The 23449-nt window shown below is 53.6% G+C and overlaps 2 protein-coding genes across 7 annotated transcripts; one reads left to right on the top strand and one right to left on the bottom strand.

The window, feature by feature from the left end:
- Positions 1–208: 208 nt before the first annotated feature.
- Positions 209–8212, bottom strand: KMT5C (lysine methyltransferase 5C). Its single transcript, XM_077193249.1, has 10 exons — positions 8079–8212; positions 7397–7552; positions 6543–6705; positions 5560–5640; positions 5245–5429; positions 4306–4469; positions 4118–4130; positions 2168–2332; positions 649–1128; positions 209–221 (listed from the first exon to the last, which is right to left on the bottom strand). The coding sequence occupies exons 1-10, from the start codon at positions 8210–8212 to the stop codon at positions 209–211; spliced, it is 1554 nt and encodes a 517-aa protein (XP_077049364.1).
- On the top strand, positions 7311–23384 carry LOC129134598 (hsp70-binding protein 1). Of its 6 annotated transcripts, none has more exons than XM_077193293.1 (9): positions 7331–8438; positions 10315–10375; positions 10681–10825; positions 12072–12097; positions 12645–12840; positions 15134–15289; positions 17789–17885; positions 22364–22475; positions 23053–23384. In XM_077193293.1, the coding sequence occupies exons 1-9, from the start codon at positions 8305–8307 to the stop codon at positions 23128–23130; spliced, it is 1005 nt and encodes a 334-aa protein (XP_077049408.1). In that variant the 5' UTR covers positions 7331–8304; the 3' UTR covers positions 23131–23384. The 6 variants fall into 6 exon arrangements, with proteins under 6 accessions (XP_077049411.1, XP_077049410.1, XP_077049408.1 ...); XM_077193294.1 differs by lacking the exon at positions 12072–12097 and adding an exon at positions 11888–11913; XM_077193292.1 differs by lacking the exon at positions 12072–12097 and adding an exon at positions 11530–11555 and having other exon boundaries at positions 7332–8438.
- The last annotated feature ends 65 nt before the right edge of the window (positions 23385–23449 follow it).

Below are 23449 nucleotides of genomic sequence, written 5' to 3'. Positions count from 1 at the left end.
GGTTTAACCCCCCAAAATCCAACTCTAATGCCCCAAAATCTGGGTCTAACCCCAAAATCCGGGTTTAACCCACTAAAATCCAGGTTTAACCCCCCAAAATCCAGGTTTAGACCCCCAAAATCCGGGTTTAATCCCAAAATTCAGGTACAGACCCCAAAATCCAGGTTTAACCCCCCAAAATCCAACTCTAATGCCCCAAAATCCAGGTCTAACCCCAAAATCTGGGTTTAACCCCCAAAATCCGGGTTTAGCCCCCCAAATCCAGACCCTTCCCCAAACCAGGGGGGTTCCCCCTCCCCAAAATCCATCCCTGCCCCCCGCCCAGAGGGATCCAGCCCCCCAAAATGTCCCCAAAATTCCCCCAAATTTGGGGCGCTCACAGCTGGGCGGGGTTTGGGGGGCAGTGCCAGCTCCAGCCCCCCAAATTCCCCCCAAATTCCCCCCAAAATTCCCCAAATTTGGGGCACTCATGGCTCGATGTGGGCAGGGGGCAATGCCAGCTCCAGCCCCCCAAATTCCCCCAAATTCCCCCCAAAATTCCCCAAAATTTGGGGAATTCGGCTGGGTAGGGTTTGGGGGGCAATGCCAGCTCCAGCCCCCCCAAATTCCCCTAAAATTCCCCCCAAAATTCCCCCAAATTTGGGGCACTCATGGTTCGGTGTGGGCGGGGGGCAGCGCCAGCTCCAGCCCCCCAAATCCCCCCCAAAATTCCCCCAAATTCCCCCCCAGTTTTGGGTCTGGGGGCTCCGCCGGGGGCCGCGGCCGCTTTGGGGGCGGCCCTGGGGGGCTCGGGGCGGCTCCGCAGCCGCACCACGGGGACCCCGGCCCGCAGCTTGCAGCGCCCCCCGCAGGACACGCAGTCGTGCAGGGACACGCGGGGCTGCGCCGCAGGGGGGCGCCCGGCTCCCGGCGAGGGGGCGCCGCTTCCGGTTCCGGTCGCGCTTCCGGTTCCGGGGGCGCCGTTTCCGGTCAGGGGTCCCGGACTGGCCAGGCCCCGCCCCCCGGCGCATGCGCACCTCGGTCTCGCGCAGTTCGTATTTGGGGGGGGGGGTCCTGAGGGGGGGGGAGGGGGAGGGGGCGGCTTGGCCCCTCCCCCCCCCGCGGCCACGGAAGGCGCCCTTGCCGAGCCTGGGGGGAGGGGACGGGAATCAGGGACCCCAGACCCAAATTGGGGACCCCAGACCCAGATTGGGGGAGGGGATGGGGAATGAGGGACCCCAGACCCAAATTGGGGGACCCCAGACCCAAATTGGGTTACCCCAGACCCAAACTGGGGGGGGAACGGGAATTAGGGACCCCAGACCCAAATTGGGGGACCCCAGACCCAAATTGGGGGGGGGAACGGGAATTGGGGACCCCAGACCCAAATTGGGGGGGAGAACAGGAATTGGGGACCCCAGACTAAAATTGGGGGGGGGGACAGGAATTGGGGACCCCAGACCCAAATTAGGGGGGGGACGGGAATCAGGGACCTCAGACTCAAATTGGGGACCCCAGACCCAAACTGGGGGGGGGGGGGACGGGAATTGGGGACCCCAGACCCAAATTGGGGACCCCAGACTCAAATTGGGGACCCCAGACCCAAATGGGGGGGCGGGGACGGGAATTGGGGGACCCCAGACCCAAATTGGGGACCCCAGACCCAAACTGGGGACCCCAGACCCAAATTGGGGGGGGGGGGTGGGAACAGGAATCAGGGACCCCAGGCCCAAACTGGGGACCCCCCACCTTGGAATTAGGGATACCAACCCCAAATTAGGGACCCCAGACCCAAATTGGGAGCAGAAATCGGGAATGAGGGACCCCAGACCCAAACTGGGGGGGGATGAACGGGGATGAGGGACCCCAGACCCAAATTGGGGACCCCAGACCCAAATTGGGAGGGAGGGAACGGGAATGAGGGACCCCAGACCCAAATTGGGGATCCCCACACAAAACTGGGGACCCCCACCCAGAATTGAGGAGCCTCACCCTGAACTGGGGACCCCCACCCAAAATTTTGGGGTCCCTCTGAGGTTTTTAGGGTCAGGATTCTGGGATCCCCGTGGGTATTTTGGGGATTTTGGGGTCCCTCTGGGATTTTGGGGGGTCAGGTTTTTGGGGTCCCCGTGGGTATTTTGGGGTCCCCGTGGGTAATTTCGGGGTCCCCGTGGGGTTTTTGGGGTACCTCTCGCAGGTGCGGCACTCGCAGCCGCGGTTGCCCTCTCCGAAGAAGCCGTCGCCATAGAAACAGGTGATTTCTGCCCGGGGGGGGATGTCCCGCAGCGCCTGCACCCGCGCCCCCGCCCGGCGCCGACACGAACTGCGCCCCAAAACGGGAGAGAAACGGTGAGGCCGAAAATGGGACCCCAAAAAATGGGACCCCGAAAAGGGGAGAGAGACGTGAGACCGAAAACGGGACCCCAAAAATGGGAGAGACCCGAAAACGGGACCCTGAAAACGGGACCCCAAAAATAGGAGAGAAACAGTGAGGCTGAAAACGGACCCCGAAAATGGGACCCCCAAAAATGGAGAGACCCGAAAACGGGACCCCGAAAATGGGAGAGAAACAGTGAGGCTGAAAACGGGACCCCGAAAATGGGAGAGACCCAAAAACGGGACCCTGAAAATGGGGAGAGAAACGTGAGACCGAAAACGGGACCCCAAAAACGGGGACCCCGAAAATGGGAGAGACACAGTGAGGCCAAAAATGGGACCCCCAAAAACGGGACCCCAAAAACGGGACCCCGAAAATGGGAGAGACACAGTGAGGCCAAAAATGGGAAACCAAAAACGGGACCCCAAAAATGGGAGAAACCCAAAAACGGGATCCCGAAAATGGGAGAGACACGGTGAGACCAAATACGGGACCCCAAAAACGGGAGAGACACGGTGAGACTGAAAATGGGAAACCAAAAACGGGACCCCGAAAATGGGAGAGACCCAAAAATGGGAGAGAAACAGTGAGGCTACGGACCCCAAACGGAGAGACCCAAAACTGGGAGAGACCCGAAAACGGGAGAGACCCGGAAAATGGGAGAGACACGGTGAGACCAAAAATGGGAACCCAAAAATGGACCCCAGAAAACGGTGAGACCGAAAATGATCCTGAGAAGACCTGAAAATGGGAAACCCGAAAACTGGGATCCTGAAACTGGAGAGACCGAAAACAGGAGACCGAGAGACGTAGAGACCAGAAACCAGGAAAACGGAACCAAAACGGAGAGAAATGTGAGACCAAGAAAATAGGGACCCCGAAAACAGGGAGAGAGACCATTTCCCCCCTCATGTTTCCCCCCCTCTTTCTCCTCACGTTTCCCCATTTTCCCCTCAAGTTCTCTCCATTCCCCTCATCACGTTTCCCTCACTTTTCCCCCCTCACTGTTCCCCTCCATTTTCCCCTCGCATTTCCCCTCATTTCCCCATTCCCTCACATTTCCCTCCATTTTCCCTTAACGTTTTCCCCCCCTTTCCCTCACGTTCCCTCCATTTCTCCCCTCACGTTTCTCTCCCTTTTCCCCTCACATTTCCCTCCATTTTCCCTTAACGTTTTCCCCCCCTTTCCCCTCACGTTCTCACCCTTTCTCCCCTCACATTTCCCTCCATTTTTCCCCTCACCTTCCCCGCCCTTTTCTCCCCTCACAATTCCCGCCCTTTTCTCCCCCTCACAATTCTCTCCCTTTTCCCCTCACATTTCCCTCAATTTTCCCTTAACGTTTTCCCCCCCTTTCCCCTCACGTTCTCACCCTTTTTCCCCCTCACATTTCCTCCATTTTTCCCCTCACATTTCCCCCGCCCTTTTCTCCCCTCACAATTCCCGCCCTTTTCTCCCCTCACATTTCTCTCCCTTTTCTCCTCACATTTCCCTCCATTTTCCCTTAACGTTTTCCCCCCCTTTCCCCTCACGTTCTCACCCTTTCTCCCCTCACCATTCCCCGCCCTTTTCTCCCCTCACAATTCCCGCCCTTTTTCCCCCCTCACAATCCCCGCCCTTTCTCCCCTCACAATTCCCGCCCTTTTCTCCCTCACAATTCCCGCCCATTTCCCCCTCACACTCCCCACCCCAAACCCAACCTTTTTTCACCCCAAAACCCCAAAAAAAACCCCAAAAAACCCCTTTTTAAACTCACCCTGCAGTTTCGGCCGACAATCTGAGGACAAAGCAGCACCATCAGCACCCGCTGGAGGCCCCCACAGCGCCCCGGGTGCGTCCTGAGGGCGCTCGGGGGCCTTGAGGGGTGGGTGGGGAAGGGGCGGGGGGTGGAACTACAGGAGGGAATTTTTTTGTGTTTTAGCCGCATTTGGGGGGCAGTTTCGGGCTCCCACCGTGGTTGATGAAGGCGGCCGGCCCCAGCCACAGCTGGGTTTTCCTGCGGCGGGTGGAGTACATGAGGCTGAAGTCGTTGTCCCCCGCCCGCAGCAGCGCCCGGTCCGAGCCCCGCAGCTCCACGCTGCAGCCGCCCAGCAGCTCCAGCGTCTCGTGTTTCTGCCTGCACGGCCAAAAATAGGGGAAAAACCTCAAATTTTGAGGAAAAATTTAAAATTTAAAGGGTTTTTGGGGAAGTTTAGAAGGTGGATTTTAGAATATCGGGGCTGTAGAGTTAGGCCCCATAGGCCCCACAGCTCCATGCTGCAGCCGCCCAGCAGCTCCAGCCTCTCGTGTTTCTGCCTGCACGGCCAAAAATAGGGGAAAAAACTCAAATTTTGAGGAAAAATTTAAATTTAAAGGGTTTTGGGGAAGTTTAGAAGGTGGATTTTAGAAATATCGGGGCTGTAGAGTTAGGCCCCATAGGCCCCACAGCTCCACGCTGCAGCCGCCCAGCAGCTCCAGCGTCTCGTGTTTCTGCCTGCACGGCCAAAAATAGGGGAAAAACCTCAAATTTTGGGGTTTTTTAAAAAATTTAAAGGGTTTTGGAGAAGTTTAAAAGGTGGATTTTTGTAGAGATATTGGGGCTGTAGAGTTGGGCTCCATAGACCCCACAGCTCCACGCTGCAGCCGCCCAGCAGCTCCAGTTTTTGGGGTGGATTTGGGGTTTTTGGGGTGGATTTTGGGGTTTTTGGGGCAGTTTTTGGCGGTTTTTGGGGCAGTTTTTGGGGGTTTCTGGCTCACCACATGAGCGTTGCCACCACCCTGGCGCCGTTGGTGTCCCGGCTGTAGCGGGCTGCAGCGTTTTTGGGGCGGTTTTGGGGTTTTTGGATATTTTGGGATATCAGGGCAGTTTTTGGGGGTGGATTTTGGGTATTTTTTGGGGTTTTTGGGCTCACCACGTGCGCGTTGCCACCACCCTGGCGCCGTTGGTGTCCCGGCTGTAGCGGGTGCAGGGGTTTTGGGGATTTTGGATATTTTGGGATATCAGGGCAGTTTTTGGGGTGGTTTTTGGGGCAGTTTTTGGGGTTTTTGGCTCACCATGTGCGCGTTGCCACCGCCCCTGGCGCTGTTGGTGTCCCGGCTGTAGCGGGGGTGCAGCGTTTTTGGGGCGGTTTTGGGGTTTTTGGATATTTTGGGATATCAGGGCAGTTTTTGGGGTGGTTTTTGGGGTTTTTGGGCTCACCATGTGCGCGTTGCCACCACCCTGGCACCGTTGGTGTCCCGCTGTAGCGGGTGCAGCGCTGGATGCTGAAGCCGCTCTCGGGCAGGAGCGTCCGCAGGTACCGGAACACCTGGGGGGGGGGAAAAGGGGGAAACCAGGGGGGCTCGGGACCCCCACAGGGACCCCACAAAACCCCAAAAACCCTGCCCTGACCCCATTGAGACCCCACAGAGACCCCAAAACCCCCTCCCTGTGCCCCACAGACCCCCCTGTGCCCCCCTTAGGGACCCCCCCAAAGACCACCACCAGACCCCCCTATACCCCTCAGGACCCCCCAAATCCCCCCAGGACCCCCCCAAATCCCTCCCCAGACCCCCCCAAACCCCTCCAGGGACCCCCCAGACCCCTCCAGGGACCCCCCAAACTCCCCCTAGGACACCCCCAAACCCCCCCAAACCCTCCCCAGGACCCCCCAAACCCCTCTAGGGACCCCCTAAACCCCCCTTAGGACCCCCCCAGCATCCCCCAGATCCACCCAGGACCCCCCCAAACCCCCCCCAGGACCCCCCCAAACCCCCCATAGGACCCCCCCCAAACCCCCCATAGGACCCCCCACCAAACCCCTCCAGGGACCCCCAAACTCCCCCCAGACACCCCCCAAACGCCCCCCAGGACCCCCCAAACCCCCCCTAGGACACCCCAAACCACCCCCCAGATTCCCCCCAAACGCCCCCCAGGACCCCCAAACTCCCCCCAGACCCCCCCTAGGACACCCCAACACCCCCCTAGGACCCCCCAAACCCCCCCTAGGACCCCCCAAACCCCCCCCATAGGACCCCCCAAACCCTTCCAGGGACCCCCAAACTCCCCCCAGGACCCCCCAGATCCCCCCAGGACCCCCCAAATCCCCCCCAGGACCCCCCAAATCCCCCCCCTAGGACCCCCCAAACCCCCCCCAGGACCCCCCCAAACGCCCCCCAGACCCCCCAAACCCCCCCAGGACCCCCCCAACCGCCCCCCGGTTCCCCGTACGTGGTTTTTGAGCGCTGCCCGCTGCGCCGGGCGCCGCTGGCGGAAGAACGCGGGGGCCCAGGCCCCGCTCAGCGTCCGCCAGGCGGCCTCGAGGTCCCGGCGCTGCCGGAAGGCGGCGATGGCCGCGCGGAGCTGGGCCCGGCGCCGCAGCGCCGGTAACGGGCTGGGAACGGGGCAGAATCGGTAACGGGAACGGGACAGGGGGAACGGGACAGACCCGGGACGGCCGCGATGGTAACGGGCTGGGAACGGGGGAGAATCGGTAACGGGAACGGGACAGACCCGGGACAGCCGCGATGGTAACGGGCTGGGAACGGGGGAAAATCGGTAACGGGAACGGGACAGGGACACCGGGACAGGGACACCGGGAACGGGACAGGGACAGCAAACAGCGAGACCGGGAGAGACTCGGGACCGGGACCGGGACCAGGGAGAGAATCGGGACCGGGATGGGACAGCGGGAACGGGAGGAGACTCGGGACCGAGACCGGGGAGAGAATCGGGACCGGGACTGAGACCGGGGAGAGAATCGGGACCGGGATGGGACAGCGGGAAGCGGGACCGGGAGAGCGGGCACTGGGATGGGGAGGGATTCAGGAGCGGGACGGGACAGCGGGAACCGGGACCGGGAGAGACTCGGGACAGCGGGAACGGGAGAAAGTCGGGACCGGGGACACCGGGACGGGGATCCCACACACCGGGACAAGGTCTCCGCACTCCCGGCCCCGGCACAGGGACCCCCCTCAGCACCCCCCGCCCCGCCCCGTTCTTCCCCTCCGGGTGTTCCCCGCCTCGTCCCCCTCAGGAGCGCGGTTCTCCCTCCCGGTGCCCGCTCCCGGTGTCCCGGGGCTCACCTGACGCCCATTTTGTGCGTTCGGAAGCCGAGCACCGAGTCCAGCACGAGGCTCGTGGCCAGGTCATCGTTCTCGCAGAGCTCCCGCGCCGTCACCGCCGTCCCCCGCCGCCCGGGCCCGCATGGGCTGCGGCCGCCGCCGCCGCCTCCGCCGCGCCTGCAGCACCGGGAGCAGCACCGGGAGCGTCACCGGGAGCTGCCGCGGCGCGGGACCCCGAGCACGGGGCGAGCCCCGGGAGCCCCGTCCCGGCCGTTACCGCAGCGCCGCGGCTGCGGGACCGGCCGGGGCCGCCGCCGGTACCGGGCCCGGCGCGGCCCCGGCGCCGCCGCCCGCCCGCTCCCGCCGCCCGCTCCGCCATCCCCATTGGCCGCCCGCCTCCCGCGCCGCCGCTCCGATTGGCTGCCCGCGGGGAGTCCCCGCCCCCTCCGTGAGGCGCTCGGCGAGATGATTGGTGGAAGCGGCGGCGCCACCGCATTGGTCAGCGGCGTTACGGGCGTTCTATTGGTCCAGAGAGAGGCCGCTCAAGCCGCGCTATCTTTTCATTGGCTAAAACCGCGCGGGTCCCTCCCTTTCCCTTCCATTGGCTAGACCCCACCGCCCTCCTCTTTTCCTATTGGCCTTCTCCTTACCAAGCTTCCCTCGTATTGGTGAAACGCGCTGTCACTCATCACCACAGCCTCACAATGAGCCCAGCGTGTGGCCGGCCATAAACAATACACTTGAGGCCCCGCCTCTTCCGCCGCCAGGCCCCCGCCTCTTCCGCCACCGGGCTCCGCCTTTTCCAAGATGGCGCCCGCCAGGCGCGGCGAGCGGCATTAGCGGGGCCGGGCGGTACCGGGCGGGACCGGGGCGGTCCCGGAGCGCTCCCGGCGGGGCCCGGAGCGGCCGCGAGGCCTCTGCGAGCGGCGATGGCGGCGGCGGCGGGCGGCGGGGCCGGCGGGGGGCCGGCGGGAGCCGCCTCACACGCTGCAGGGGCTGCTGGAGATGGCGGTGGTGGCCGGGGAGGCGCAGCCCCGAGCCCCGGCAGCCCATGGCCGAGGAGGTGAGCGACGCTTTTGGGAGGCTTTGGGGCTTTTGGGGGATTTTTGGAGCTTTTTGGGGCTTTTTGGATCATTTTGGGGCAGCTCCGGGGGTCCCTGAGGGGCTTGGGGGGGTCCCGGGGATGATTGAGGCTCCCAGAGGCTGATCCTGAGGTAAATTTTGCTGATTTTGAGGTAATTTTTGCTCATTTTGGGTTAACTCCGCCTCATTTTGTGGAAATTTGGGCTCCCAGGGACCCATTTTGGGCTTTTGGGCCTTTTGGGCTCTTTGGGGCCGCTCCGGGGCTCCCTGAGGCGTTTGAGGCGTCCGAGGGACGATTCGGGGTCCCAGGGGCTGATTTCGAGGTAATTTTTGCCGATTTTGAGGTAAATTTTGCCGATTTTGAGGTAAATTTTACTGACCCGCCCCATCTCGCAGAAATTTGAGGTCCCGGGAGGCGATTTTGGGGTAATTCTGGTCGATTTTGGGGTCATTTTGAACAATTTCACCCAATTTTCCCCTCAGAGGCAGCGGTGGCTCCGTGCTGGGACATCCAAGGCTCTGGGTTAATTCCAGTGGAACTTTATTACAATTTTGAATAATTTTATGATAACCTTTAATAATTTTATGATAACCTTTAATAATTTTATGATAATTTTGGACAATTTCACCCATTTTCCCCCTCAGAGGCAGCAGTGGCTCCGAGCTGGGACATCCAAGGCTCTGGGTTAATTCTGGGTTTATTCCAGCGGAACTTTGGGATATTTTTGGGTAATTTGGGATATTTTTCGGTAATTTGGGATATTTTGGATAATCTGGATAACTTTGGGATATTTTTATGATCATTTCGGGTGATTTTTGTCGTTTCTGAGGCCCTCTCAGGCCCTGGCTCCACCGGGGCCGAGGCTCCAGCGGGCCCTGGGCCTCTCTCTGGCTTCATTTCTATGCTAATTTATGCTAATTTACCCTAATTTTTATTAATTTCTCTCTCTCCAGAGGCAGCAGTGGCTCCATGAGGCCGTGTCCCAGGCCCTGGGTTCATTCTGGGTTAACCTCATATAACTTTTAGATAATTTTATGCTAATTTATGCTAATTTATGCTAATTTGGCCCCGTTTTTCCCCTTCAGAGGCAGCAGTGGCTCCGTGAGGCCGTTTCTGAGGCCCTTTCGGGCTCTGGCTCCATCAGGCCCCAGCTCCAGCGCTGCCTGCGGCTCTGGGCTCATTCCTATGCTAATTTATGCTAATTTCATGCTAATTTCTCCCCGTTTTTTCCCCTCCAGAGGCAGCAATGGCTCCGTGAGGCCGTTTCTGAGGCCCTTTCAGGCTCTGGCTCCATCCGGCGCCCAGCTCCAGCGCTGCCTGCAGCTCTGGGCTCATTCCTATGCTAATTTTATGCTAATTTATGCTAATACCTCCCCATTTTTTCTCCCTCTAGAGGCAGCAGTGGCTCCGTGAGGCCCTGGGTTCATTCTGGGTTAACCCCATGGAACTTTTAGATAATGTCACATAATTGTATGGTAATTTTAGATACTTTTACGGTAATTTATGCTAATTTATGCTAATTTCCTCCCCGTTTTCTCCCCTCCAGAGGCAGCAGTGGGCTGTGTGAGGCCGTGTCCCAGGCCCTGTCGGGCTTGGGCTCCATCAGGGCCCAGCTCCAGCGCTGCCTGCGCCTCTGGGCTCATTTCACTGTAACTTTATGCTAATTTATGCTAATTTGACCCCATTTTTCTCTATTTTCAGAGGCAGCAATGGCTCCGTGAGGCCGTTTCTGAGGCCCTGTCGGGCTCAGGCTCCATCAGGGCCCAGCTCCAGCGCTGCCTGCGGCTCTGGGCTCATTTCACTGTAACTTTATGCTAATTTATGCTAATTTAAACCCCTTTTTCTCTATTTTCAGAGGCAGCAATGGCTCCGTGAGGCCGTGTCCGAGGCCCCTGTCGGGCTCAGGCTCCATCAGGGCCCAGCTCCAGCACTGCCTGCGGCTCTGGGCTCATTCCTATGCTAATTTATGCTAATTTATGCTAATTTAACCCATTTTTCTCTATTTTCAGAGGCAGCAGTGGCTCCGTGAGGCCGTGTCCGAGGCCCTGTCGGGCTCAGGCTCCATCAGGGCCCAGCTCCAGCGCTGCCTGCGGCTCTGGGCTCATTCCTATGATAACTTTATGCTAATTTATGCTAATTTCTCCCTGTTTTTTCCCCTCCAGAGGCAGCAATGGCTCCGTGAGGCCGTGTCCGAGGCCCTGTCGGGCTCAGGCTCCATCAGGCCCAGCTCCAGCGCTGCCTGCGGGGTCCTGGCCGGGCCCTGTCCCGGGGAGGCGGCGCCCGAGCGGGGCCTGGGGGACACCGGGGCCACGAGGGGGCGCTGGAGGAGCTGGCGGAGCTCTGCGAGAGCCTGGACTGCGCCAACGGTGACAATGGGGGCGTTTGGGGGGCATTGGGGTCACTCTGGGGTCATTGGGGTCAGTCAGGGGTCATTCAGGGTCATTGGAGTTATTGGGGTCACTCAGGGTCACTCAGGGCTGCTTTGGGGTGGATTTTGTGCCATTTTTGCCCCTTTTAACCCCATTTTCCCCCAGAATTCTGCTCCCTGGGCGGCCTGGAGGTGGCGCTGTCCCTCCTGGGATGATTTGGGGCTGAATTTTGGGTCATTTTCCCCATTTTTAACCCATTTTAACCAATTTTCACCATTTTAACTCCGTTTTTTCCCATTTTGACCCAATTTTTGCTCTTTTCTCCCCAGAATTCTGCTCTTTAGGGGACCTGGAGGTGGCTCTGTCTCTCCTGGGTCACCGCTGGCCCCCTCTCTGTGCTGGGGCTGAATTTGGGGCTGAATTTGGGGCTGAATTTGGGGCTGAATCTGGGGCCATTTTCCCCATTTTAACCCCGTTTTTTCCCATTTTAACCCAATTTTTTGGTTTTTCTCCCCAGAATTCTGCTCTTTAGGAGGCCTGGAGGTGGCCCTGTCCCTGCTGGGTCCCCTCTGATCCCCTCTCCATGCTGGGGCTGAATTTGGGGCTGAATTTGGGTGATTTTGGCCCATTTTAACCCCGTTTTTTCCCATTTTAACCCATTTTTTCCCATTTTGACCCAAATTTCCCATTTTTCTCCCCAGAATTCTGCTCTTTAGGAGGCCTGGAGGTGGCCCTGTCCCTGCTGGGTCACCGCTGGCCCCCTCTCCGTGCCGGGGCTGAATTTGGGGCCATTTTCCCCATTTTTAACCCATTTTAACCCCGTTTTTTCCCATTTTTTCCCATTTTGACCCAATTTTTTGGTTTTTCTCCCCAGAATTCTGCTCTTTAGGAGGCCTGGAGGTGGCCCTGTCCCTCCTGGGTCACCGCTGGCCCCCTCTCTGTGCTGGGGCTGAATTTGGGGCTGAATTTGGGTGGTTTTGGCCCATTTTAACCCCGTTTTTTCCCATTTTAACCCCGTTTTTTCCCATTTTGACCCAATTTTTTGGTTTTTCTCCCCAGAATTCTGCTCTTTAGGAGGCCTGGAGGTGGCCCTGTCCCTCCTGGGTCACCGCTGGCCCCCTCTCCGTGCTGGGGCTGATTTTGGGTGGTTTTGGCCCATTTTAACCCCATTTTTTCCCATTTTAACCCCATTTTTTCCCATTTTTCCCCCATTTTAACCCAAATTTCCCATTTTTCTCCCCAGAATTCTGCTCTTTAGGAGGCCTGGAGGTGGCCCTGTCTCTCCTGGGTCACCGCTGGCCCCCTCTCCGTGCTGGGGCTGAATTTGGGTGGTTTTGGTCCATTCTAACCCCATTTTTACCCCGTTTTTTCCCATTTTTTTCCCATTTTAACCCAATTTTTTGGTTTTTCTCCCCAGAATTCTGCTCTTTAGGAGGCCTGGAGGTGGCCCTGTCCCTGCTGGGTCACCGCTGGCCCCCTCTCTGTGCCGGGGCTGATTTTGGGTGGTTTTGGGCCATTTTCACCCCATTTTAACCCCGTTTTTTCCCATTTTTTTTCCATTTTGACCCAAATTTCCCATTTTTCTCCCCAGAATTCTGCTCTTTGGGCGGCCTGGAGGTGGCTCTGTCCCTGCTGGGTCCCCTCTGATCCCCTCTCTGTCCCGGGGCTGAATTTGGGGCTGAATTTGGGGCTGAATTTGGGTGGTTTTGGGCCATTCTAACCCCATTTTCACCCCGTTTTTTTCCCATTTTTTTCCCATTTTAACCCAAATTCCCCATTTTTCTCCCCAGAATTCTGCTCTTTGGGCGGCCTGGAGGTGGCCCTGTCTCTCCTGGGTCACCGCTGGCCCCCTCTGCGTGCCGGGGCCGCGCGGCTCCTGGGCTGCTGTGCCCAGAACCTTCCGGAAGCTCAGGGCCGGGCGCTGGCCCTGGGGGCTCTGCCCGCGCTCCTGGGGCTGCTCCGCGCTGACCCCGAGCCCCGCGTGGCCCCAAACGCGCTCTTCGCGCTCTCCTGTGAGTAACGGGGGGATTGGGGGGTTTTGGGGGGTTTTGGGGCATTTTGGGGGGTTTGGAGGGTTTGGGGCATTTTGGGGGGTTTGGGGGAATTTTTTGGGATTTTTTTTGGGTTTTTTTGGGGTTTTTTTTGGAGAATTTTGGGGAATTTTTAGGGATTTTTTGGAGATTTTTTGGGGAATTTTTTGGGGATTATTTTGGGATTTTTTTGGGGGTTTTTTGGGTTTTTTTGGGGTTTTTTGGGGATTTTTTGGGGATTTTTTGGGGAATTTTTTGGGATTATTTCAGATTTTTTTGGTGATTTTTTTGGTGATTTTTGGGGGGGTTTTGGGGTTTTTTTGGGGATTTTTTTGGGGTTATTTCGGATTTTTTTTGTGATTTTTTGGGCATTTTTTGAGCGATTTTTTTTGATTTTTTGAGGGATTTTTTTGGGATTTTTGGGGAATTTTTAGGGATTTTTTTGGGGAATTTTTAGGGATTTTTTTGGGGGATTTTTTGGGGATTTTTTGAGGATTATTTCGGGATTTTTTTGGGGAACTTTTAGGGATTTTTTTTGGGATTTGTTTGGGATTTTTTTGGGATTATTTCGGATTTTTTTGTGATTTTTTGGTGATTTTTTAGGATTTTTTGGGGTTTTTTTTAATATTTTTGGGATTTTTTTGGACTTTTTGGGGGATTTTTTGGGGAATTTTTTGGGATTTTTTTGGATTTTTTGGGGATTTTTGGGGGGTTTTTTGGGTTTTTTGGGGGTTTTTTTGGGATTTTATTGGGGATTTTTGGGGGGTTTTTTGCGATTTTTTAATATATTTTTGGGGATTTTTTGGGGGTTTTTTTGGGGTTTTTTTTTGGGGGAATTTTGGGGAATTTTTGGGGATTTTTTGGGGAATTTTTAGGGATTTTTTGGGGATGTTTTTGTGATTTTTTGGGGATATTTTTGTGATTTTTGGAGATTTTTTTGGGATTTGTTGGGGATTTTTTGGGATTTTTTGAGGGATTTTTGGGAAATTTTTAGGGATTTTTTAGTGATTTTTTGGGTATTTTTTGGGGTGGATTTTTAGGGATTTTTTGGGATTTTTTGGGGTTTTTTTTGGGGAATTTTTTTATAAATTTTTGTGATTTTTTGGGGATTTTTTGGGGTGGTTTTGGGGGATTTTTTGGGATTTTTTAGTGATCTTTTGGGATTTTTTGGGGATTTTTGTGTCATTTTTCCCGTTTTTGGCCGTTTTAACCCCGTTTTTCCACCCTCCAGGCCTGGTGAGGGACCAGCCCCAGGGGGCTGCAGGAGCTCGAGGCTCTGGGGTGGATTTGGGGCAGATTTTGGGGTTTTTGGTGCAGATTTGGGGGTTTTTGGGGCAGATTTGGTGCAGATTTTGGGGTTTTTGGGTTTTTGGGGGTGGTTTTTTATCGATTTTTGTGTCATTTTTCCCGTTTTTGGCCGTTTTAACCCCGTTTTTTCCCCGTCCAGGCCTGGTGAGGGCCCAGCCCCAGGGCCTGCAGGAGCTCGAGGCCTCCGGGTGGATTTGGGGCAGATTTTGGTGCAGATTTTGGGGTTTTTGGGGTGGATTTTGGGGTTTTTGGTGCAGATTTTGGGGTTTTGGGTTTCTGGGGTGGTTTTCTGTCGATTTTTGTGTCATTTTTCCCGTTTTTTGGCCGTTTTAACCCCCGTTTTTTCCCCGTCCAGGCCTGGTGAAGGCCCAGCCCCAGGGGCTGCAGGAGCTCGAGGCTCTGGGGTGGATTTGGGGCAGATTTTGGGGTTTTTGGGGTGGATTTTGGGGTTTTTGGTGCAGATTTTGGGGTTTTTGGGGTTTCTGGGGTGGTTTTTTATCGATTTTTGTGTCATTTTTCCCGTTTTTGGCCGTTTTAACCCCGTTTTTCCCCCTCCAGGCCTGGTGAAGGCCCAGCCCCAGGGGCTGCAGGAGCTCGAGGCCCTGGGGTGGATTTGGGGCGGATTTTGGGGCAGATTTTGGGGTTTTTGGTGCAGATTTTGGGGTTTTTGGGGTTTCTGGGGTGGTTTTCTGTTGATTTTTGTGTCATTTTTCCCGTTTTTGGCCGTTTTAACCCCGTTTTTCCCCCCTCCAGGCCTGGTGAGGGCCCAGCCCCAGGGCCTGCAGGAGCTCGAGGCTCTGGGGTGGATTTGGGGTGGATTTTGGGGTTTTTGGTGCAGATTTTGGGGTTTTTGGTGCAGATTTTGGGTTTTTTTTCCCGTTTTTGGGGTTTCTGGGGTGGTTTTTTATCGATTTTTGTGTCATTTTTCCCGTTTTTGGCCGTTTTAACCCCGTTTTTCCCCCTCCAGGCCTGGTGAGGGCCCAGCCCCAGGGCCTGCAGGAGCTCGAGGCCCTGGGGGGGCTGGAGGTGCTGGGGGGGGCCCTGCAGAGCCCCCACCCCCCCCTGAGGGCCCGCGCCGCCTTCCTGCTGCACTGCCTGCTCAAGGAGCACCCCCGCCTCAAAGGTCAGCCCCAAAACCGCCCAAATTCACCCCAAAAACTGCCCTGAAACACCCTCAGTTCCATCCTGACAGGGAGACCCCAAAAAATCCCGAAATTCCCACAAAATTCCCACAAAATTCCCACAAAAATCGCCCCAAAACCGCTCAGATTCACCCCAAAAACCGCCCCGAAATCCCCTTGGTGCCAGCCCTGGAGTGAGACCCCAAAAAACCCCGAAATTCCCACAAAATTCCCACAAAAATCGCCCCAAAATCCCCCAAATTCACCCCAAAAACCGCCCTGAAATCCCCTTGGTTCCATGCCGGCAATGAGACCCCAAAAAGCTCCAAAAAACCCCAAAATTCCCCCCAAAATCCCCCAAATTCACCCCAAAAACCGCCCTGGAACCCCCTCAGTACCACCCCAGCAATGAGACCCTAAAAAATCCCAAAATTCCCACAAAAATCGCCCCAAAATCCCCCAAATTCACCCGAAAAACTGCCCTGGAATCCCTTTGGTGCCAGCCTGGGAGTGAGACCCCAAAAAACCCAAAATTCCCACAAAAATCGCCCCAAAATCCCCCAGATTCACCCCAAAAACAGCCCTGAAATACCCTCGGTGCCACCCCCACAGGGAGACCCCAAAAAAAACCCGAAATTCCCACAAAATTCCCACCAAAATCGCCCCAAAATCCCCCAGATTCACCCCAAAAACCACCCTGAAATCCCCTCAGTTCCACCCCCACAGGGAGACCCCAAAAAACCCCGAAATTCACACAAAATTCCCACAAAAATCGCCCCAAAATCCCCCAGATTCACCCCAAAAACCGCCCTGAAATACCCTCAGTTCCATCCTGACAGGGAGACCCCAAAAAACCCCGAAATGCCCCCAAAATTCCCACAAAAATCGCCCCAAAACCGCCCAAATTCACCCCAAAAACCGCCCTGAAATACCCTCAGTTCCACCCTGGGAGTGAGAGCCCAAAAAACCCCGAAATTCCCACAAAATTCCCACAAAAATCGCCCAAATTCACCCCAAAAACCGCCCTGGAATCCCCTCGGTTCCATCCTAGGAGTGAGAGCCCAAAAAACCCCAAAATTCACACAAAAGTTGCCCCAAAATCCCCAAAATTCACCCCAGAAACCGCCCTGGAATACCCTTGGTACCACCCTGGGAGTGAGGCCCCAAAAAACCCTGAAATTCCCACAAAATTCCCACAAAAATACCCCAGAATGGACCCAAAATCCCCGGATTTCACCCCAAATTCCCCATTTTTCACCCCAATATCCCAGAATTGCCCAAAATCCCCGGTTTTCACCCCAATTTCCCAGAATTGACCCAAAACTCCCGGATTTCCCCCCAATTTCCCTCTATTGCCCAAATTCCCCCGATTTCACCCCAAATTCCCCATTTTTCACCCCAAATTCCCCGTGTTTCACCCCAACATCCCAGAATTGCCCAAAATCCCCGTTTTTCACCCCATTTTTCCCTCAGTTCCCCTGGTGCAGCAGGGCCTGGTCCCACAGGGTTCCCTCTATTGCCCAAAATCCCCATTTTTCACCCCAAATTCCCCAGATTTCACCCCAAAATCCCAGAATTGACCCCAATTTCCCCGTTTTTCACCCCAACATCCCGGAATTGCCCAAAATCCCCGTTTTTCACCCCATTTTTCCCTCAGTTCCCCTGGTGCAGCAGGGCCTGGTCCCACAGGGTTCCCCTCTATTGCCCAAATTCCCCCAATTTCACCCCAAAATCCCCATTTTTCACCCCAATTTCCCCATTTTTCACCCCAATTCCCCAGAATTGACCCAAAACTCCCGGATTTCCCCCCAATTTCCCTCTATTGCCCAAATTCCCCAGATTTTTACCCCAAATTCCCCATTTTTCACCCCAAATTCCCCAAAATTGACCCAATTTCCCCATTTTTCACCCCAATATCCCAGAATTGCCCAAATTCCCTGAATTTCGCCCCAAATTCCCCAGAATTGACCCCAAATTCCCCCATTTTTCACCCCAAAATCCCCATTTTCACCCCAATATCCCAGAATTGCCCAAAATCCCCGTTTTTCACACCCAATATCCCAGAATTGCCCAAATTCCCTGAATTTCGCCCCAAATCCCCAGAATTGCCCAAAATCCCCGTTTTTCACCCCATTTTTCCCGCAGTTCCCCTGGTGGCAGCTGGGCCTGGTCCCACAGGGTTCCCTCTATTGCCCAAATTCCCCATTTTTCACCCCAAATTCTCCCATTTTTCACCCCAATTTCACCCCAATTTCACCCATTTTCATCACCCCAATTTCACCCGGAATTGCCCAAAGATCCCCGTTTTTCACCCCATTTTTCCCTCAGTTCCCCTGGTGCAGCAGGGCCTGGTCCCACGGGTTCCCTCTATTGCCCAAATTCCCCATTTTTCACCCCAAATTCTCCCATTTTTTCACCCCAATTTCACCCCAAAATCCCGTGTTTCACCCCAATATCCCGGAATTGCCCAAAATCCCCGTTTTTCACCCCATTTTTTGCAGTTCCCCTGGTGCAGCAGGGCCTGGTCCCGCGGGCGGCGGCGCTGCTGCGCTCCGAGCACGACGGGGCCCACGAGCACGGCCTGGGCACCCTCTGCAGGTACTGAGGACCCCTCCCCAAATTCACAAAAACACCAAAAATCCCAAAAAACACAAAAAAAATGAAATTTGGGGAAAAAACTCCCGAAATCCCGGGGAAAATCCATGAAAATTTGGGGAAAAAACATTGAAATTTGGGACCATGGAATGGGATTGGGCTCATGGGCATGGCCTGGGCACCCTCTGCAGGTACAGAGACCCCTCCCCAAATTCACAAAAACACCAAAAAACCCAAAATTCCAAAAATTGGGGAAAAAACACACCAAAAAACCTGGGAAAAAAACCTCAAAATTTGGGGAAAATCCATCGAAATCTGGGACAATGGGAATGGGATTGGGCCCACGAGCACGGCCTGGGCACCCCTCTGCAGGTACAGAGACCCCTCCCCAAATTCACAAAAACACCAAAAATCCCAAAAACACAAAATCCCAAAATCCCTGGGAACTAACCCCAAAAAACCTGGGAAAAAAACCTCAAAATTTGGGGCAAAAACCTCAAAATTTGGGGAAAAAAACATCGAAATTTGGGGGAAAAACATCGAAATTTGGAAGGAAAAAGGGGAGGGGATGGGGGCACTGAGGGGGTGGAGACCCCTCCCCAAAATCCTAAAAACCCCAAAAAACCCAAAAATCAAAAAAAATGAAATTTGGGGAAAAAAACCCCGAAATCCAGGGAAAATCCATCAAAATTTGGGGAAAAAACATCGAAATTTGGGCAAAAGGGAATGAATGGGATTGGGCCCATGGGCATGGCCTGGGCACCCTCTGCAGGTACTGAGACCCCTCCCCAAATTCACAGAAACACCAAAAAACCCAAAAAACACAAAATCCCAAAAATTTGGGGGAAAAAAAACCAAAAAACCTGGGAAAAATCCATCAAATTTGGGGAAAAAAACTCAGAATTTGGGGAAAAATCATCAAAATCTGGAAGGAAAAAAGGGGAGGGGATGGGGGCACTGAGGGGGTGGAGACCCCTCCCCCAAATTAACAAAAACACCAAAAAACCCCAAAAAACACAAAATCCCAAAAATTTGGGAAAAAAACCCAAAAATCCTGGGGAAAAAACATCAAAAATTTGGGAAAAAATCATCAAAATTTGGGGCAAAAACCTCAAAATTTGGGGCAAAAGGGAATGAATGGGATTGGGCCCACGAGCACGGCCTGGGCACCCTCTGCAGGTACAGAGACCCCTCCCCAAATTAACTAAAACACCAAAAATCCCAAAAAACACAAAATCCCAAAAATTTGGGGAATAAGCCCCAAAAAACCTGGGGAAAAAACCTCAAAATTTGGGGCAAAAACCTCAAAATTTGGGGGAAAAACATCGAAATTTGGAAGGAAAAAGGGGAGGGGATGGGGGCACTGAGGGGGTGGAGACCCCTCCCCAAATTCACAAAAACACCAAAAAACCCAAAAAACCAAAAAAAACCAAAAATTCTGGGAAAAAAACCCAAAATTCTGGGGAAAATCCATCAAAATTTGGGGAAAAAACATCGAAATTTGGGGCAAAAACATCGAAATTTGGAAGGGAAAAAGGGGAGGGGATGGGGGCACTGAGGGGGTGGAGACCCCTCCCCAAAATCCTAAAAACCCCAAAAAAACCCAAAAAACACAAAATACCAAAAATTTGGGGAAAAAAACCCCGAAATCCCGGGGAAAAAACCTCAAAATTTGGGGCAAAACCATCAAAATTTGGGCAAAAGGGAATGAATGGGATTGGGCCCACGGGCACGGCCTGGGCACCCTCTGCAGGTACAGAGACCCCTCCCCAAATTCCTAAAAATCCCAAAATCCCAAAAAACACAAAATCCCAAAAATTTGGGGGAAAAAACCCCGAAATCCCGGGGAAAAAACATCAAAATTTGGGGAAAATTCATCAAAATTTGGGGAAAAAACATCGAAATTTGGAAGGAAAAAAGGGGAGGGGATGGGGGCACTGAGGGGGTGGAGACCCCCTCCCCAAATTCACAAAAAACCCAAAAAACCAAAAAACCAAAAAAACCAAAATCCTGGGAATAAACCCCAAAAAAATCTGGGGAAAAAAAAAATCAAAATTTGGGGAAAAATCATCAAAATTTGGGGCAAAAACCTCAAAATTTGGGCAAAAGGGAATGAATGGGATTGGGCCCATGAGCACGGCCTGGGCACCCTCTGCAGGTACTGAGACCCCTCCCCAAATTCACAGAAACACCAAAAAACACAAAATCCCAAAAATTTGGGGGAAAAAACCCCAAAACCTGGGAAAATCATGAAAATTTGGGGAAAAAACATCGAAATTTGGGGGAAAAACATCGAAATTTGGAAGGGAAAAAGGGGAGGGGATGGGGGCACTGAGGGGTGGAGACCCCTCCCCAAATTAACAAAAACACCAAAAAAACCCCAAAAAACCCAAAAACCCAAAAAATGAAATTTGGGGGAAAAAACCACAAAAAACCTGGGGAAAAAACATCAAAATTTGGGGATAAAAACATCAAGATTTGGGGAAAATCCATCAAAATTTGGGACAAAGGGAATGAATGGGATTGGGCCCACGAGCACGGCCTGGGCACCCCCTGCAGGTACTGAGACCCCTCCCCAAATTCACAAAAACACCAAAAAACCCAAAAAACACAAAATCCAAAAATTTGGGGAATAAGCCCCAAAAAACCTGGGAAAAAACATCAAAATTTGGGGGAAAAACATCGAAATTTGGGGCAAAAATCATCGAAATTTGGAAGGAAAAAAGGGGAGGGGATGGGGGCACTGAGGGGGTGGAGACCCCTCCTCAAAATCCTAAAAAGACCAAAAATCCCAAAAAACCCAAAAAATGAAATTTGGGGAAAAAAACCCCAAAAAACCTGGGGAAACAACTTCACAATTTGGGGAAAAATCATCAAAATTTGGGGCAAAATCATAAAAATTTGAGGGGAAAACTCCAAGAAAGGGGAAAAAAAAATCCAAAATTTCCCATTAAAAAATCCCAAAATTCAGGGGGAAATCCCAAATTTTGGGGGGTCTTGGGATGGATTTGGGGGGGATTTTTGGGGGATTTTGGGAAATTTTTGGGTGATTTTCAGGTGATTTTGGGGGAATTTTTGGGGGATTTTGGGGCAGTTTTTGGGGGGATTTTTGGCTGATTTTTGGGGCATTTTTTGGCTGATTTTTGGGGCATTTTATCAGGGATTTTTGGGGCATTTTTGGCTGATTTTTGGGTGATTTTTGAGGGATTTTGGGTCAGTTTTTGGGGGGATTTTTGCCTGATTTCAAGGGATTTTTGGGTGGTTTGGGGGAGTTTTTTGGGTGATTTTGGGGCAGTTTTTGGGGTGATTTTGGGGCATTTTTTGGCTGATTTTGGGGTGGTTTTGGGGCAGTTTTGGGCTGATTTTGGTGCAGTTTTTGGCTGATTTTGGGGCAGTTTTTGGGGTGATTTTGGGGCAGTTTTTGGCTGATTTTGGGGTGGTTTTGGGGCAGTTTTTGGCTGATTTTGGGGCAGTTTTTGGCTGATTTTGGGGCAGTTTTTTGGGTGATTTTGGGGTGGTTTTGGGGCAGTTTTTGGCTGATTTTGGTGCAGTTTTTTGGCTGATTTTGGGGCAGTTTTTGGGGTGATTTTGGGGCAGTTTTTGGCTGATTTTGGGGCAGTTTTTGGGCTGGTTTTGGGGCATTTTTTGGGTGGTTTTGGGGCCGTTTTTTGGGGTGGTTTTGGGTGGTTTTTGGCTGATTTTTTGTGTGGTTTTGGGGCAGTTTTTGGCTGATTTTGGGGCAGTTTTTTGGGTGGTTTTAGGGGAGTTTTTTGGGTGGTTTTTGGCTGATTTTGGGGCAGTTTTTGGGGCAGTTTTAGGGCAGTTTTTGGCTGATTTTGGGGCAGTTTTTTGGCTGATTTTGGGGCAGTTTTTGGGGTGGTTTTGGGGCAGTTTTTGGCTGATTTTGGGGCAGTTTTTGGGGTGGTTTTGGGGCAGGCAGTTTTTGGCTGATTTTGGGGTGGTTTTGGGGCAGCTTTTGGCTGATTTTGGTGCAGTTTTTTGGCTGATTTTGGGGCAGTTTTTGGCTGATTTTGGGGCAGTTTTTGGCTGATTTTGGGGCAGTTTTTTGGGTGGTTTTAGGGGAGTTTTTTGGGCAGTTTTTGGCTGATTTTGGGGCAGTTTTTGGGTGGTTTTGGTGCTGATTTTGGGGTGATTTTGGGGCAGTTTTTGGCTGATTTTGGGGCAGTTTTTGGCGTGGTTTTAGGGGAGTTTTTTGGGTAGTTTTGGGCTGTTTTGGGGCAGTTTTTGGCTGATTTTGGGGCAGTTTTTGGGCTGATTTTGGGGCAGTTTTTGGCTGATTTTGGGGTGGTTTTGGGGCAGTTTTTGGCTGATTTTGGTGCAGTTTTTGGCTGATTTTGGGGCAGTTTTTGGCTGATTTTGGGGTGATTTTGGGGCAGTTTTTGAGCTATTTTTGGGCTCTCTCTGTCTCCTGCTCTTCTCCACTTTGTGATTTTCCCAAAATCCCGGTTTTTTCGCCCCAGCCTGGCCTCGGGCTGCCCCGAGGGGCTCCGGGAGTGCCGGGACCCCGCGCTGGGGCTGGAGGAGCTGCTCAGGGAGCGCCGGGAGCTGCTCCGGGGCCGCGACGAATTCCAGGTGGGTTTGGGGCAAATTCCAGCGATTTTGGGCAAAACACAAAAATGGGGCAAATCCTGGGCGGGTTTGGGTCGGAAATTCCTGGAATTTTGGGGCAAATCCCTTAAATTTGGGAGGGTTTTGGGTGGGGGAGATTCAGGGGGTTTTGGGGGAAAATCTCGGGATTTTGGGGGTGGGAATTCCTGGAATTTTGGGGTTAATCCCTAAAATTTGGGAGGGTTTTGGGTGAGGGGAATTCACGGGGTTTTTAGGGTGGAAATTAATGGGGTTTGGGGAGGAAGTTCCTGGAATTCTGGGGGGAAAATTCCTGGGATTTTGGGGCAAATCCTTGGGATTTTAGGAGGAGAAAACCGCGAGATTTTAGGGCAAATCCCAAGGATTTTATGGGGGGCGAAATTCGCAGGATTTTGGGGCAGATCCTCGGGATTTTGGGGGCGAAATCCCCTGGAATTTTGGGGCGATTATCCATGGGATTTTAGGGGGTAAAATCTCTGGGATTTTGGGGAGAATCTGGGAGATTTTGGGGGTAAATTCCCGGGAGATTTTGGGGTAAATTCCCGCGATTTCCTCCCCACAGGAAGAGCTGGAATTCTGCGAGCGGCTGCTGCAGCTCTGCTTCGAGACCCCCCCCGAGGAATCCACCATGGACCGATGACCCCAAAACCCCCCAAAATTCCCCCAAAAATGCCCCCAAAAACCCCCGAACGCTGCGAGCCCCCCGAGCCAGGGGGGAATAAACGCTCCGGACCCGACCCTGGCTGAGATTTGGGGGGAAAAAACGGCGCTGGATGACGTCAAAAAGGAAAAAATGGGGAGAAAAATCGAAATTTTCTTCAAATTCAGCACCGGCAGCGCGGACAGCGCAGGGGGCGGGATTATGCTAATTAAGAGGCGTTGTTATGTTAATGACACTGTGTGGAGGCGTGGTTATGTTAATGAGCGTTGTGGGGGAATTGCCCTGGCAACCGCGTCCC

The sequence above is a fragment of the Agelaius phoeniceus genome, chromosome 37 (genome assembly GCF_051311805.1).
Source record: "Agelaius phoeniceus isolate bAgePho1 chromosome 37, bAgePho1.hap1, whole genome shotgun sequence".
Lineage (NCBI taxonomy): Eukaryota > Metazoa > Chordata > Aves > Passeriformes > Icteridae > Agelaius > Agelaius phoeniceus.
The sequence above is the reverse complement of the archived record's forward strand: the minus strand, read 5'-3'. Positions and strand labels throughout refer to the sequence as shown.